The 16,271-nt window shown below is 38.4% G+C and overlaps 2 protein-coding genes across 7 annotated transcripts; both read right to left on the reverse strand.

Moving 5' to 3' along the window:
• Window positions 1–53: 53 nt before the first annotated feature.
• Window positions 54–4,621, reverse strand: psmc5 (proteasome 26S subunit, ATPase 5). Of its 2 annotated transcripts, none has more exons than XM_044179804.1 (12): window positions 4,540–4,621; window positions 3,341–3,412; window positions 3,171–3,240; window positions 2,948–3,045; window positions 2,812–2,868; window positions 2,318–2,548; window positions 1,936–2,062; window positions 1,635–1,825; window positions 785–883; window positions 586–696; window positions 405–491; window positions 54–227 (listed from the first exon to the last, which is right to left on the reverse strand). In XM_044179804.1, exons 1-12 carry the CDS (start codon window positions 4,561–4,563, stop codon window positions 174–176), a joined length of 1,221 nt encoding a protein of 406 aa, XP_044035739.1. In that variant the 5' UTR covers window positions 4,564–4,621; the 3' UTR covers window positions 54–173. The 2 variants fall into 2 exon arrangements, with proteins under 2 accessions (XP_044035739.1, XP_044035740.1); XM_044179805.1 differs by lacking the exon at window positions 4,540–4,621 and adding an exon at window positions 4,434–4,452.
• A 598-nt stretch (window positions 4,622–5,219) lies between these two features.
• Window positions 5,220–15,377, reverse strand: smarcd2 (SWI/SNF related, matrix associated, actin dependent regulator of chromatin, subfamily d, member 2). Of its 5 annotated transcripts, XM_044179798.1 has the most exons (15): window positions 14,716–14,857; window positions 14,460–14,580; window positions 14,275–14,340; window positions 13,395–13,594; window positions 11,650–11,692; window positions 11,426–11,548; window positions 10,617–10,736; window positions 9,847–9,942; window positions 9,049–9,150; window positions 8,772–8,933; window positions 8,363–8,460; window positions 8,104–8,239; window positions 7,877–7,999; window positions 6,664–6,765; window positions 5,220–6,549 (listed from the first exon to the last, which is right to left on the reverse strand). In XM_044179798.1, the coding sequence occupies exons 3-15, from the start codon at window positions 14,323–14,325 to the stop codon at window positions 6,496–6,498; spliced, it is 1,410 nt and encodes a 469-aa protein (XP_044035733.1). In that variant the 5' UTR covers window positions 14,326–14,340; window positions 14,460–14,580; window positions 14,716–14,857; the 3' UTR covers window positions 5,220–6,495. The 5 variants fall into 5 exon arrangements, with proteins under 5 accessions (XP_044035733.1, XP_044035732.1, XP_044035731.1 ...); XM_044179797.1 differs by lacking the exon at window positions 14,275–14,340 and having other exon boundaries at window positions 14,460–14,498; window positions 14,716–15,377; XM_044179796.1 differs by lacking the exons at window positions 14,275–14,340; window positions 14,460–14,580 and adding an exon at window positions 15,081–15,375 and having other exon boundaries at window positions 14,716–14,904.
• Between the last annotated feature and the right edge of the window lie 894 nt (window positions 15,378–16,271).

Consider the following 16,271-nt stretch of genomic DNA (forward strand, 5'->3'; position numbering starts at 1 on the left):
GCTATTTGAAGATAATGAATTACTGAGAAATAAAACTCACAAGCCATCCAGTATTATTTGGGGAAGCCATTTACTTTAGAATGCGTTATGTAACAATTATAAACCAAACCATAAACAAAAGAAGGAAAATATACATATGTGTTTGCACTGTGCGCAAGAATACACAAGGCCTTTTACTTCCACAACTTCTTGATTGACATGTTCTTCTCGCTGTCTTTCTGCATCACCTGGTGAAGAGAGCAGGAAACAGTCTTAATAGGCAGGCACTGGTAGAAACATTCATTATACGAGTAGAAGACTGAAACTTTATTAAAATATGAGGTGAGGTGGACCTGAGCTTCATGGTGAAATATTTTTGAGACAAAGTAGGTGGATACACAGTACAAGTGAATGGTTACACAAACCTTCGCCACAGCCATCTCAAAGTCCTCCTGGGTGACATGAACTCTCCTTTCTCTCAGCGCGTACATCCCTGCCTCTGTGCAAACACCCTAAAAAATACACAAAGAAAATTAAATAAAAGGCCAGCTGTGTATTACCTTCATTTACCAACCTACTGCTACCATTAAGCGGGCCAATTCTCACCTTAACCTCAGCACCAGAGGCTCCAGGCATCAGCTCTGCAATCTTCCTCAGATTAATGCCACGTGTCAGGTTCATCTTCCTGGAGTGGATCTTCAGGATGTCTAGACGGGCCTATTGGAGCAAAATTAAGATATGCTCAAACACCAAAAAAACTCTAAGCATGTATAAGTGTGCGTGTATATATGGTGCAAGTGACTACCTCTTCATTCGGAGGGGGAAATTCAATCTTCCTGTCGATCCTGCCTGGCCTGAGCAGAGCTGAGTCCAGGATGTCAATACGGTTGGTGGCCATGATGACCTGAGAGAGGGAATTTGTCAAATTACTACAAATTGATGTAATTATTAGAATACTTGGATAATTAAGGTGTATGAATAAAAAACTGCTAATGCTTTTATACTATGATGAACAGGTCAATGGTTAAAAAACAGTAATGCTTATTATTTATTTAGCATTTATAATCAGTATATACTTATTTTATTAAGTTATTTCTTTTAATTATACACAGTAAAAAAAAAATTCACTCTTTCACTTGCTTTGGCAATGTCCACGTCTGTTTCCCATGCCAATAAAGCCCCATTGAATTTAATTAAATATTTATATTCAATAAATGGTTTATAACACACTAATGTAGTTGTAAGCAGATATACAGTTTTAGTTAATAGATGTATCTGTAGTATAAGATGTAACAACTATCTTATACTACTGTGAAGCATCCATAACTGGATTCTGGTATATAAACACATGAATATAACAGTTGTGATAATGAAAAATGTCTTCATAGAAGGTATACTGTATATAATAAACACTTAAATGTCCTTATCTCTGCTTATAACTATTATGTGTTAATTTATATACTGCTCATAGATGATACAGGGCTACCCTATGCACACTATAAAACCACATGTAAGTATGCATAATAAGGATTCAAGTAGCTATATAATGAAATACATACCAGGGTACTCTTATGTTTAATCATTAAAAGATATGCTTCCGTAAATACGTAAAACGTTCCTCTGATCAAACAATTATTTCACAGTGTGTGCGATACCTTGATGTTCTTTGTGGCCTCGAAGCCATCCAGCTGATTGAGCAGCTCCAGCATTGTCCTCTGCACCTCACTGTCACCACCTGAGCCGCCCTCCAGGCGAGAAGACCCGATGGAGTCGATCTCGTCCATGAAGATGATGGAGGGAGCGTGTTCTCTAGCCATGACGAACAGCTCGCGCACCATACGGGCACCTGGCGCAAGAAAGGGAGGAATCAAGGTTAGACACCCAGGTAGTTTTTGAAAAGTGTATCTAGAATGGAAATTAATTTGATTGCATTATTAAGAGCAGTCAGGAGCTCACCCTCTCCAATGAACTTCTGGACCAGCTCAGAGCCGGACACCCTGATGAAGGTACAGTCAGTGTGGTGGGCCACAGCTCTGGCTAGCAGGGTCTTCCCTGTACCTGGGGGACCGTATAGCAGCACACCCTGCACACATTCAAAGTAAAACAGAAATCAGAACCATCTGTACACTGACAGATGGAAACAACATATGACTAGAGCTGCATCAATTAGTTGATTGTCAGAAAATTAATCGGCTCAGTCACTTCTCAAGCAACAACCATAAAACTATTATATAAAAGAACCTATTCTCTGACCCCCTAACAAAGGAGGCAAGAAAAGAGGAGTTTCTCCTTTAAGTATAAAGTAAAACAAAAACAAAAAAAAAAATCAATCACCCACCTTTGGCTGTGCAATGCCTAAAGCCTCAAACAGTTCTGGGTGCTTGACAGGCAGCTCAATCACTTCCTTGATTTCCTTGATCTGCTTATCTAGGCCACCAATCATTTCATAAGTGGAGTCCGGCACCTTCTCCACCATCATTAGGGATACCAGAGGGTCCACCTTGTTGGGCAGGATCTTGTGCAGGGTGTAGCTGTCGTTACGCAGAGCCACACGGCAATTTGGAGTCACCTGGTGCAGAAGTGACAAAGGGATGAGAGAATACTTCAGGTTTCATATTTCCTGACATGAAATCCTCCTTTATCTTAGCGACTGACTGTACAGGTGAGCAAATATGGCTTGTTTGATTTGCTGTTCAGTCTTGTGCTATGGTGGTTACAAGTGAAAGGCATAATGTTTGTTTTGCAAGTGTTCTGTTTTGTTATTTGACAAAAGCAGTAGCAAGTACTCCGCCATGCAACCATTATTAAGATGACAACAACTATAATACTAACATCATTAATGTCAATGTTCTTGTCCACATCCACGACAAATTTTCCTTCTGGATGGACCTGAAAGGGAGGAGACATATTAATCAGTCATCTAGTGATCAAAATATAGTGTGCTACAACGTACAAGAACACAGCATACCTTGACCAGCACTTTCTTTTTGTCCATGACCCTAACCACTTCTCCTACATAGGACCCCTGCTCCTGTAGTAACTGCAGCTCTTCACGAAGGAGACGAACTAAGAGATAAAAAGTAGAACTTTAATATTTCCACCCATGGGGAAAGTATCTGTACAGCTTTATATGATCGAATGAGATAATATTTCAAAATACACTGATGCTGTAGTAATGAAGAACAGTGTACCTTTGGCATTGAGCTCATTCCTCTGTGCTTGCAGTCGTCTGAGATTCTGGCTCTTATCGTTCACTGTCAACTGTTGAGAAAACAGCAGTTCAGGATTGACAGCCAAGCAGAAGTTGTGCAATCTGAGTCACATTACCGGCTGAAGGTTTGCAGGTATACTATTTTCTTACCTGCAACTCTTCTATCTTAGACAAATAGTACTGCCGGAGACCTGAGCCACCTTTACTCTCCCCCATCTCCATCTGTCAAAGAAAATAATCATTAACCTTTAAACACAGGCATCAAGAGCTCTTAATGACTCTAAATCTTCTAAGTGAGATCTCTACCATCACCATAGAGTAGGGATGCTACTAATGACTGATGATTTCATTATCAATAAATTTGGTGAATATTGCTTGTCTGAAAATGTTAGAAAATTGTCCATCATTAGTTCCCATAGTTCGAGTAACATCTTCAAATCTTGTGTTTTGGCCAACAACAGTATGAACCCTAAAGATATTAAGATATAAAAGATAAAAGATATTAATAAAACCCAGCAAAAAGCAGCAAATCCTCACAGTTGGAAAGGTAGAACCAGATAATGAGTTTTTGCTAGATAAATGACCATATAAACAATTGCTGTTAATTACTTTTCAGTTGGTCGACTGTTAACCTGATTAATTAAAAGACTAACCAAGTCTTTTCAAAGTAATGCCAAATTACATTAACCACACAAATATAATGAATATATGTGAAGACTGACTTGCAACTCATTGAGTCTGGTTAGTAAGTTAGTGCTAAAGTCTATAAACAATTAAGGTATTTGATATCAGCAAAATACCGTTATCCAGAACCACTTTGTGCAACAATACAATAATAAAGTGGACTAAAAAACGTTAACTGCCTGTCTATAATTACTTAACGTTAGCTAGTTTATCGGCTAACGAACATTAACGTTGAGTTAGCTAGTGTTAGCTAGCTCGCAAAGACATATATGAGGTGACGCTTGGTGATCCTCGAACTACTAGTTATTTTCAGTTGTATTTAGCAACTACTGTATATTCTAAATGTCAAAATAGAAAAGACTGTTACCGACATACCGCTGCCAGTCATTCAGAGTAGCTAGCTTAAGCTAGCTATACATACAATTGACAGTGAGCCTTAGCTAGCCAGTTCTTTAGCTAGGTTAGCTACAATGAGACAGCAAACCGGCAGCATACTATACATTTATTATTTTGAATGAAGTGACTTTTCAATATTTACAGCACAGTCGCATAACCATACCTTCCCACAACTGGTTTAAAGAAACTATTTGACTCAAAGCATACTAGTCACGTTTCTTTGATAATATACCAATAAAACCAACAAAACGGCAGAAAAATACACCTACATGATCAATCCCGTCCACCTCCATGTTGAAATTTTCTACTTCCGCTTGATGAGAGGCGTATTTCCGGAATACTTCTTCTTCTGGGTATTTTTATCAAATAAATGCGCACATCGCCACCTACAGTCCTTCTTAAAAAAGTACACGTTATTTTTGTTATAGCTCTCGAAATCGCTTCTATGTAACCGTTATTATAACGCCTTGTGATACTTTTCAGCTAATTTAACGTTTTCTAAGTGAGTTCCAAAGCTTAATTTACTCATACAAACACATGTACCATTTATCAACAAATTGTTTTTAGTGTTAACCTTTGGTCACATCCTTACTTTGTACCATATCACTTTACAAGCTGAGAAGTGGGTCTGTGAAGAGTGCAGGATATATTTGGATTGGCCGTTATTTGAGGAGTGGTAAACTAAACAAGGCTAAACTGTTAAGAGACAAGTAAGACCAGCCATACCGGTTGAAACTGCTGCTCTCAGAAACACCTGAGCTCTTCAACCAGTCCTAACATGCTCACTCATGCCATGACTCCAGCTTTTATCATACAGCTGAGGCTGTACAGTAAAGGATAAGATATAAGCCTACATCATTAATAATGATAATAACACCATGTGCAATATTTTATATAAAATATGTGCCTTTTTCAGGTTGTAGATCATGAAAAAATACAGTATAGCAAACATTTGTAAGTATATTTATTGTAAAAAAAATCCTCCAAATGTATAAAAGATAAAGGCCTTTGATTGATACACAACATGCAAACATTTTACAAAGAGGCTGTACAAAAAATATTTGTACAGTGCCTACAAGTGCCTTCTTCACAAAACAAATTTTGGCACAGCGCTTTCTGCTAACACGGAATGTTAAAAGAAATTCAGGAGATCCCCAAACAAAATAGGATTTCAATGGAAAGTTAACTCATGAAACTAAACGGTACACAACCATTTGGTGTATTGTTTAGTTGACACACTACAACTGCATTCCTATTTCATTAATACCAGTTAACCTTCTTGGGAGGTATGGATCTTACAGGAATAACCCTTCAATCCAAAGAGCCTACCACAGTTCCTCTTCCTGGTATTAAAACAATGAAAACTCCAATAACAAATGAAAACAGCATGTAAACATTCAAGAAGTACAAAAAAAGCTGCTGACTTACAGCTGGACACAGTGAACTCTTGTCCTTGTACAAATAATGAGCTCAATCTTTTGCCAAAGTAGAGCTTTTCTGGAAATCCTGCTTTCTTACACAGCAAAGGTTTCATTTCAAATGAAAAATCCACCAACACAAAAAACACAGCACCTAACCTTGTAAAATTATTGTTGGCATAAGAGGCTTCTTATTAGTTCCTAAATCATATGACATCTTAAGTATTCCTATGTTTTTGTAGAATATAATCCATATTTTCTAAATGTACTTGAAAAATTAAAAAAAATTAAAAAAATTATATGCCTCCCAATTCTTGTTTTATTGAGATGTTACTCGACATCAGGTATTGTTCTTTTATAAAGGTTATGGCTTTTAAATGTGAAGGTAAACAGATACCCTTTTTCAAAATAGCACACAACATCATGGTGAAAAACACCAAGATAGCACCAAAGCTTAAAATGTTTTAAGCATATTGTACCATAAACAAAACATATTGCAAAACAAGGCAAAGATTATTTGAACAGGCTCAAAATGACAGACAATGCAAGGCAAACATATTATTAAGGACATGTTAATCATCACTTTGGTCCCATATACTTTGTTGATTTGAGAATTATTATCTATGGGACAGAAAACATATGTATCCCACTTAAAAGCTGGTTTATCATACCATGTCAGTGACGATGGCTTTGTGAACATTTAAACTGCAACATTAGCTTATTTCTTTCCAAGCAAATTCCAATTTCAATTGAGTGGACATTAACATTTGATGAGTAAGTTGGCTGTGACTCCTCTGGAATATGTCTTTAGGTGAGTCGGATACCCAACACCTGCTCCAACTCTTGTCTCCTCTGCTGCACCTGAAGCAAAAAAGGAGATAGTGTCAGTGCATATTAAAAGTCAAAACAATCTACTGAAACATCTATCAAACATGCACATCGCTAAGCAGTGCATTAGGCTATGTAATTCCTTACTCTGGAGTAAACGTATCTGCCCACTGCCTCTGGTACCCAGGGTGCCTGGTAGAACTCAGTCCTCCTCTCCTCCTCTGGGTTTCCTGTCACATCTGTCATCAACTGGTGAAAAAGAAATGTATCTTTGAGCACGAGGAACCACAATTTAATGAATACAGAAAACTGTTTCATTCCCAAATGCCAAAATAATGTTTTAAAGAGTGACATGTCGTTTACTTTGGCAGCACTGAGACAGGGTTGATGGATTATTGATTCAATTAGGAAGGCAGTACCTACTAGAGTGCTTGTTTGTCCAGGCATTGAAGTCTCTCCATTTAATTTGAGTAAACAATGCTGTAATGTTGCTTTTGCTTCCATCTGACTAGTGAAGCTCTGTTTTAATATGTTTATTCATTCAGGTAGTTTTGGCACAGGTGCATCCATACGTGCAGGGAGTTATGGTCTTTGCTGGCTGTTAATTTGCCTAGGTGAACTAGCCACATATTACCATGGCATACAAAATAGTTTTAGATAGAATAATTTTAGTATTTTAGAGCATGTTTTTATTAAATATCCTGTGCTGGGCAATTATTCCCCTGAAAGAATGCCCAAAAGCATTTTGGAATAAAAATAAGTGGAGGAGAAGAACGGTGACAATAAGTTTGAAGTAAGATATCTACAGTTCAACCATACTGACACAAAGGTCCAGTGTGTAGGATTTAGTGGCATCTAGTGGTGAAATTGTAGTTTGCAACCATTTGAATACCACTCGCATCACCCTCGCCTTCCAAGCATGCAGGAGAAACTACGATGGACGCGGAACCCTCGAGAAATGCGAATGGCCCTATCTACAGTGTTTGGTTTGTCCGTTCTGGGCTACTGTAGAAACATGGCGGTGCAACATGGCCTCCATGGAAGGGGACCCGCTCAGATAAAAACGGCTTATTTTAAAGTAATGAAAACACCGCGATTCTAATTTTCAGGTGATTATACACTAATGAAAACATACTTATAAACATTATAATCCATTTCTGCCAATAGCTCCTCCTAAATGTTACATACTGGCCCTTTAATAACATGCACAAAACAAACACAAACAAATAAGAAAAAACATATTTTGTAATACTTTGACAAGTCTTTTCTTTACTATGTGTAAAAGACAGAATATGACATGCAATGAAGACTCCTGTGGAGAAAGAGGTAGAGTAAGTTAATGGTGGGAGCAAACGTTTACCTTCAGATCTCTGCTTTGAGACTTGAGCCAGTCTTGGATGAAGTCCTGTGGATTATTGCTGAAGCTCAGCATAAAGTCTCTCTCAGTCTTCAGCTGGTTGATGTACTCAATCGTCTCATGAATCTGCAGTGAATACAGTAATAGATAAGACATTTTTTTTCTTTTATTAACATTATCCTAGAAGCCAATGAGGTGCAGGCTCTTTATGATTGACTGGCAGGCCTTACCTTCATCTCCAGCGCAGCAATTTCCTGTTGGTTGGTTGTAGAGGACAGGAAACTGGTCATTTGGCCCTTCAGTGGATCATCCACTTCCACATCAATGTCATAGCACGCTGTCTTCTTCTGATCTGTGGGGTCCACACTGCTCAGAAAAGACACAAAGACAGCAACACAGAATTCAAGTTGGATTGTAATAAGGGAGAACAGACACACATAACACATGCAACAAACACAGAAAAAGAGATAATGATCCACACTCCCCTACCTAATCATGTGATTGATAATGATGGGGTCAGGGTGCTGCAGCAGGCCCGCCAGTTTCATGGGAATCTCAGAGAACCTCATGCGAGGACAGCTGAAGATCTGAACAGCATTTGGTTAGAAAACAGAGAAAGTTTGACATGCTAAAGGTAAAGTTTTGTTGTCACTTTGTCTCCCAACAAGAGTTAAAATGTAAACAAAATAAAAATAAAATTTTTCTCTATTAGGCGTATGAATTACTAGTTTGAGGGAAGAAATCATACAAAAAAAAGAATCATTTGAGATATATATATATATATATATATACACACACACAAAATTATTTTAAATGTCAAAGCAATACTTCAAAATGTATGTGTAAGTGGTGAGCTAGCATTTTGCTGCTTGTTGTAGCCTCAAAACCATTCAATTACCTGTCTGAAATAGCGGTTGCAGTTGATGTACTCCTTCTCATGACTATCCTGCAGCTTGTTGTTCTTGATGTAGAGCCAAAGAGCTTGCATGATGCTGGCCCGCGTCTGTGTGTGCACACCCAGCAGACGAGCCAACCGTGGGTCCAGTTTGTACTGAGGGGGCTGGGGGAAAAAAAGCATTGGGGGCAAAGAAAGTGTTGGTTGAAAAAGGTAAGCAAGTCTTCCCATCCTGGCATACAACTGTTTGCAAGATGGTAACTGAGCGAACGGGGGGTACCTGGTGGTCGAGCATCAGCAGAAGGGTGCATTTAACATTCACGTCCCCGGGCCTTTTGACCTGGAAACCATCAGTCTCCTGAGTGGTGGGCATTCTATGCCACTGAAAGGTAAAATTAAGTAAAATGATTTTTTCCATTTAGTCCAATTAAAGCTAAAACTAAATCTGATCTGAAATGTTGATTAAATGAAAGAAATAAAATGAAAAGTAATACGTTCATTCAAATAAGTCCCTCCGCGACAGCCCACTATTTACTCCTCATTTATGCCCCTTACTTGTGGCTTTCATCAGTATATAGATATAAATATAGATAGTGGATCTACTAGCAGACACGTACAAGCAAATGTTCCAAGACTGGTTCTGTGCCAGATTTATTAAATGGTGCAATCATTAGGTATCTATTAGCATAAATACTTGCTTTCACCACTGTTCTTTTTGTGTCCAAGACACTCAGTTATGTAAATTGGACTCTTGACCATGCCAAAACATGTTTTTTTATGTTAATTAAAAATATGTCAATCAAACTGATAATTATAAAGGACTAGTTAAACCCTATCTGTGGAATGATAAGTCACACAAGGTTGGACTAGATATCGTGGGATATCGTCCAGATTCAAGAGCTCAGGACAGGATTGGTTCCAAATGTTTTAATGATTCCAGCTAAACTCCACTTTCTGACCAGGGCTGAAAAATGTACTGGGGCTGGTGAACCAATAGCAGTCTCAGATCATTTTGGTGTCCATGTGCCTAAAATGTTCTGAGGTAGTGGCATCAAATGCCTTTAAAATGATGTCATACCTCTACTAAGTGGTTGTCAGGTCCATAGAGCTCCTTATCAAGCTCGATCACCAGACTTTTGAAGAAAGATGAGAACTTCTTCTTCTGCTTGCCAGGCTATGAATAAAAAGTGCATAAAAGAGTGTGAGTAACAAGACTGCTATCTATCTATGTCTTCTTATTGTGCTGTGTCAGTCTGTGCAGCTGCATTGTTTAGCTCTGACCACATCGGGGGTGGTGAAGCACAAAATTGTAGACAACTAGAAAAAGCTGTTGCCGCACCCCCACCCTCTCCCCACCTCTAACAAAGTCTGTTTGCACAACATGACCCCTTTTCACTCCTTCCCTCACAGTGCTTTTCTTTTTCTGTTACTCTATGCAAAACTCCTACACATGCCTAAACCAATGAACCAGGGGAGAAAAATTAACAGAAATAGAAATCCTCCTTCATGTGGCCCCAGATGACACAATGAGTTGAGCTAGAATTGATGGAGGGAGGGGAGGCATGTCAGCTCATGGTATGTAACGGTCAATGGTTTCAATTCCTCCTTTCAAAAGAGAACATGAGCTTGTGTGTGAGTGTTAGGAGTTGTAGGGTGGAGTGGGGTGAGCTGTAAACACACATCTGGTTTCGTGGTCTGAGCCAAGGACACAGGCCAACCAGAGCAGAGTGGCTGAAGTTTTTAGAAAGACAATAATGGAGACTGAAATACTTGGAGCCAGACCACACTGGGACGATGGCGAAACAGAGCAAGAAGATTCAAATGTAACAAGAGTGTTTTTTCACTTACTTCCTCCAGAAGTTTGCCCTCCACTCTCAGTTCCCACGAGGACAACTTCTCTGCCTCCTCCCCCTCAGGCTTGCTGGGGGTGTACGTGTTAGAAATGTAGATCCTGAGCTTGCGTTTTTGCTGTCATAGAGATGAACAAGCAGATATATCAGGAATTCCAGTACTGTTGCTCAAACAAAAATGTAGACAAGTAAACTTTTTAAAAAAAAATTTAACTGCACTTGGTGAATGGTGGCGACAGCTCTTCAACAAAACATGGAAGTCATAAATTGGTCAATCAAGACAATTTAAAGTTATAATCCTTAAGATATTCATGAAATCAAACTCTGCTTTTTTAAAATACAATTTCTGTGCATTATTTTTTCTCCATAGCCATTTACATTCTGTAATTCCCTCTCTACAATATATTATGTTTCACTGTTAGTGGCGGAGTTCGCCATTCCTGCGTTGTTTTCAGATTGCCAACCTAAGCATGAGGGATTCACAGGAAATGATGCATGCATGTAATCAAGTGTTACTGTTTTAATTTCAAATCAGCCTTACTGTTTACTGTTCACTCTCCTACAGCCATATCAGAGCTGTATTAAGTTACTGCTAATGCAAAGCAAACATTTCCTACTTCTGCTTCACATTAAAAGTCAAAAATGCGTCAACAAAACCAGCCACAAGTAGCTGCTCAGGGAAAATTTGACTGAAATCTTTAGGATTATAACGTTAAACTTGTGATGAGGCAGCGCTTCATAAAGCCTGAAAATTATTTCTAAATATCCTTTCATTATCTGAAAATCTGCACTATCATGAAGAGGTACCATAATGGGCTTCTTGATGGCTTCCTGAATCTCCATGCGCTTTCGGGCGATGGTCTGATCCAGTTTCCTCTCAAAGGCCAAGAGATCCATGTAGGCCTGGGACTCTGGGACCAGGTCTCGGATCTAAAGAGCCAACAGCAGGACATGAATATTAAGGAATGCAGCCAACTGTAATTAAATTGCATCCATCTAAAGTATGATTCAGGTGGTCAAAACTTTCTTACCCTCTGTGGAAGAACCTTGTCGGCCATCTTGCGTCTTTTTGCCCTAAATCACACAGAAAAGGATGATTTCCAAAGTACTATATGTTAATTTTGTCAAAAAAACAAACAAACAAACAGACAAACAAAAACCACACACACTAATTGACCACAATAACCATATGCTTTCTCTAAAACATAAAGGATCCAATGGCTAAAAATATTACTTAGTAAAACAAGGACATACTGTACTATGTTGCCAATGTTGTCTCACCATTTAGCATTTGCCCTTTTAAAAGTGCACAACAGAAAGACCTCATTCACTTCCTTTGATTATTCATTATGTGTGAAAACTTCATAGTGTGATAACAAAATCTTGGCCAGTGCTATCTCTTCATTAACTCCCCCAAATGAGCACCTCAGGCTTCCACTTATCATTGCTACTGACTTCATGAAAGCTGTCTTGTTTCTTTAATTAAATTACGCAGTTCTCTCTTATTATGACTAAATTTAACTCCCAAGCTGGAATTTAGGATGTTGCCTCTAGCCCTGTGGCTCACTAATCCTCCTATACTGAGAATTCTGTTACGATACAAAGACAAGAGATTCATTGTGAAAGAAACTGTAAATGCCGCCTCACATCATGGCTCGCCACATTTATGAGCGTGGCATCACTGAGCAGTTTGAAGTCAAAAATACCCACTAGTGTAAACAAAGGCCAGTCATGAGATACTCCTATCCTCGTGTCTGCGTGATCTGCGCTGTGCTTTTAACAGTACAGTAACTTCACAAACAGATGGCAGAAAGAAAAACACATCGTGAAAGAGTGGTGTTGTTGTATTGTTAATGAGCCCTAACAGGCAAAATTAGCCACTGAATTTTTATGGCCATATGACTGTTATGGTGTTGTTATGGTGTTACATTTCCCACTGAATGTAATTATATTCATTTTCTAATATGCACACTTAAAAAACAGTCAAATTAAATTTTGACTTGGGTGAGGAACACATTACTAGCAAGGTCCTTAGAGTAATCCTATTTGCTGTAAACCTGTGCGGTGAATAAGGAGGAAAAACACCCTGTTTCATAATGAGATGTTCCTCTTATACACAGCAGCCGTTTTTAAAAGTTGATGCTTATGAACACTTTTCTGTATCATTTTATCATAAAAAGCAACAAAATAACAATAGTATAAAAAAGTGTAAGTGTTTGACTTGGCTGTGGCTTTATATCAGTTGTTTGTTTTAGTCAAAGTCAGAAAATGAGATTTTGTATCTAAGTTATGAAAAAAAAGAGAGCAAATGTTTCAGGAAATGTGATTTCAGTATTCACTAAAACAGTATTTCAAGTGTACTTTTATTGTTGTTTATTCATTGTTATTGTTGTTACTGTAAAAAGGGGTGTGGCAATTTTTTAAAAACAATTTTAAATAATTGTTGAGTTGATCAGTTAATTGGTAACAATCTTAATAATTTATTAATTTTATAATTTAATAAGTAAAATGCTTACATTTCAATCGGAAACTGAATGTATTGGTTTTGGACTGTTGTCAGATTGCGATTTTTCACTTTTTTCTGATTTTGTTGACTAAACGATTAATCGACAATAAAAATTTAATGAGTTGCAGGCCTATTTATATAAAAGTAAAGTCTCAGGCAGTGCCTTTCCCTGATTTGGTCCCAGGATGTCTTGGTCAGTCAACCTTGGCAGTACTCCTCTCTTCTCTTCTCTTCCTCTCACACAAACACTCTCACGTCTCCACAGTTTACCCTCGTCTTAGGCCTCCCAGTGCCTCTTGCTGCTGCTGCTGTTGATGCTGATGAAGGAACCGCTTCCTTGAGGCGTCCATGCTTGGAGGCCCCATGCCTGGCCGCATGGACATGTTCCCACCACCATAAGAAGGGCCAGGCAGCTGACCCCCCATTGAAACCAAGGGGCCCCCCACTCTGTTGGGTGGCATCCCTGAGCGCTAGAGAAAAGAAGGGAAGCTGAAGCTATGATTTCAGTTTCATAAGAATTTACTGAAAAAAAAAACATTGTGTACAACACAAGTTCCTTTCTCCAGACATGTGCACCATTTCCTTTCTAGTACTCACTACTTTCATTTAAAAGAACATTGAGTTTATTAAAATAAATAAGTATGCAGATGCTTTGGTAAAATTTTCTTCATGCAGCACTGTTTTACAAAAAATGGGTTTATGCTCCCAATGTGATGCTGATATTGATATCAGATTTAAAAAATAATAAGATGGAGGACAGAAATTAGTTTTTCTTGAGTTCTATTAGGTCTTGGACATTATTGTACAGATGATTAATGAATGACAGTGATACAATATATATGTTTCAATCTTTAGCTTGTTTTACAATGCAGTTATAGTCTGAAAAAAAAACCTAATTTAACTAATTCCTCAACCATGTATGTGAATTTTACCACCTTAACACTGCTGCTTACTTTTGTTTGCTCTCTCCTTTAACAGAAAAGCAAATACCTGAACCCATATGGCTCTAACTGACAAACATGAGACAACTGTAATAGTGCATGTTAACTAAAGACCACATGAAGCTGCAGATGGTGGCAAAACTGGGATAATATATGCTCTTAGCTCTCTTAGGCTTAGCTCTGACAGATGGCGGTGATGATAAACTTACTTTTGTTTTCAAGCTTACTGACAGAGCAGTACGTGATTTTCTTTCACACATGCACAAAACAGTGTTCTGTGAAACAAATTTAATTAAACATCAAAATATTTGAAGGTACACAATGATCAATCACTATAAACGGCATATTAGAAATGTTGCACTCAATTTATTGGCGGCATTAAGTAATTACATACCCTTTTCAAACCCGGAAGTAGTGTCCACACCTTGATACTCTTAAGAATAATGGCGTGTTCGGTTATTGTTACTTCAACTGGATGCTTTTGTTTAAACCCACATTTAGGACTGCATTTACTCCTAAAAGTAGCCAAGATATAACATACATTTTAAGAAGTCACAGTAACATTAACTTCAGCCAGATGACGTTACCCTCACCTTTCGTTCAGTACAAAATTTCCCTATTTAATAAAGAGAATTAAGCAGAAAACCAACCTGGGGGTATTGGGGAGAGTTGTTCATGCTGCGGGGGTATCCCGCCGGATGTTGAGGCATGCCTGGAATCCTCATGCCCGCAGCATGCCCAACATTTAAGGGGTGCACATTCGGATTCATCGGAGGACCTGTGAAGCTTCCTCTTGATGCCATCTTCTAGATCCACAAGTGGTTAAAAGTGACGGAAACCTATACCAAATTTACGGCCCAATTACAAGTCTAGCAAGCTACTAAATGAACGTCACCGTTACAAGTCCGAAAGTAGCTAGCAAGCTAACTACAGTTACTTTAAATTGGGTCGGTTTCTGGTTTGACAGCAAGCACACTGTCAACAAAAAGCTAGCTAATGTTAGCTCGTTTCCTACCGTTTCAAGTTCCGGGGTTTGCCTCTGCCTACAACTGCTTGTTTTCTGGACACCAAGTGGTGGCTGTTTGTCATCTCCTCTTTCTTACCATCGCTAACTAACCTAGCAGCTATTTCACAGTGAGGCTAATGAAAAGCATGATAACGCCTGACTTACCACAAAACTGAGTGTCTAAAGCGCAATACTTGTAACTGCCTACACACGCAATGCAAAATGCTGCCTTCAATGACGTCGGAAATGTCGTTGTTCCAACTTTCAGCGCACACTAACGGTTAACCTCGCCTAGCCTAAAGCTTGCCCTCTTGGCGAGAACACACTAAAAAAGGCCACCCCCAACACATTTTCTGCCAGACTCCAGCAGTGGTGGAAGAAGTACTCAGATCTTTTACTTGAGTAAAAGTAGCAATACCACATTGTGAAAATACTCTGTTACAAGTAAAAGTCCTGCATTTAACATCTTACAACATATATATTCCTACTCATTATTCATTATGCAGAATAGTGTGTGTGTTCATGTGTAAACCCCACTTATGTTGCAGCTGGAAAAGGTGGGGCTAATTTCAACTACTTTATATACTGTTAGGTAGCTTAATCCATAATAATCCTGAATAATTTATTAGATGATTTATATTTTATATCAATAATCTGAATCTGTAAAGTATTGAGTAACTAACATTGTCAAATAAATGAGTAAAAAGTACAATATTGGCTTCCAAAATGTAGCGTTGTAGAGCAACCAGTATTCCTATGCTGGAGTAATGCGCTCTAGCTCCAGGTTTCCTGTGTGTCAATTAGTTTGTGGTAATTTGATTATTTAGGAATATTGACCATGTGAGCACAATGTAAACTAAAATACTTTAAATACGGGGCCTCTCTAATGGCAACAAAATTAGATGCAGGAAATCCCTTAGATGATGTTGTCATTTGGTGGTACAAATTGCATTGTAGTGAATTTGGGACTTTTGGGGTCTCTGGGGGTTGGGCTCAGATCCTTCACTTAAGTAACAGTACTAATAAATATAAAAATAGTAAAAGTCCCACATTTAAAATCATACTTAAGTAAAAGTACAGAAGTAATATCAGCAAAATGTACTTAAAGTGTACTTGATCTGGATAGAAGTGTAGATGATCTGGATATTGTGTAAAGGTCGCTTTAATGTTGCAGCTGGTAAAGGTGGAGCTAATTTTAGC

This window comes from Siniperca chuatsi, linkage group LG20 (genome assembly GCF_020085105.1).
Source record: "Siniperca chuatsi isolate FFG_IHB_CAS linkage group LG20, ASM2008510v1, whole genome shotgun sequence".
Lineage (NCBI taxonomy): Eukaryota > Metazoa > Chordata > Actinopteri > Centrarchiformes > Sinipercidae > Siniperca > Siniperca chuatsi.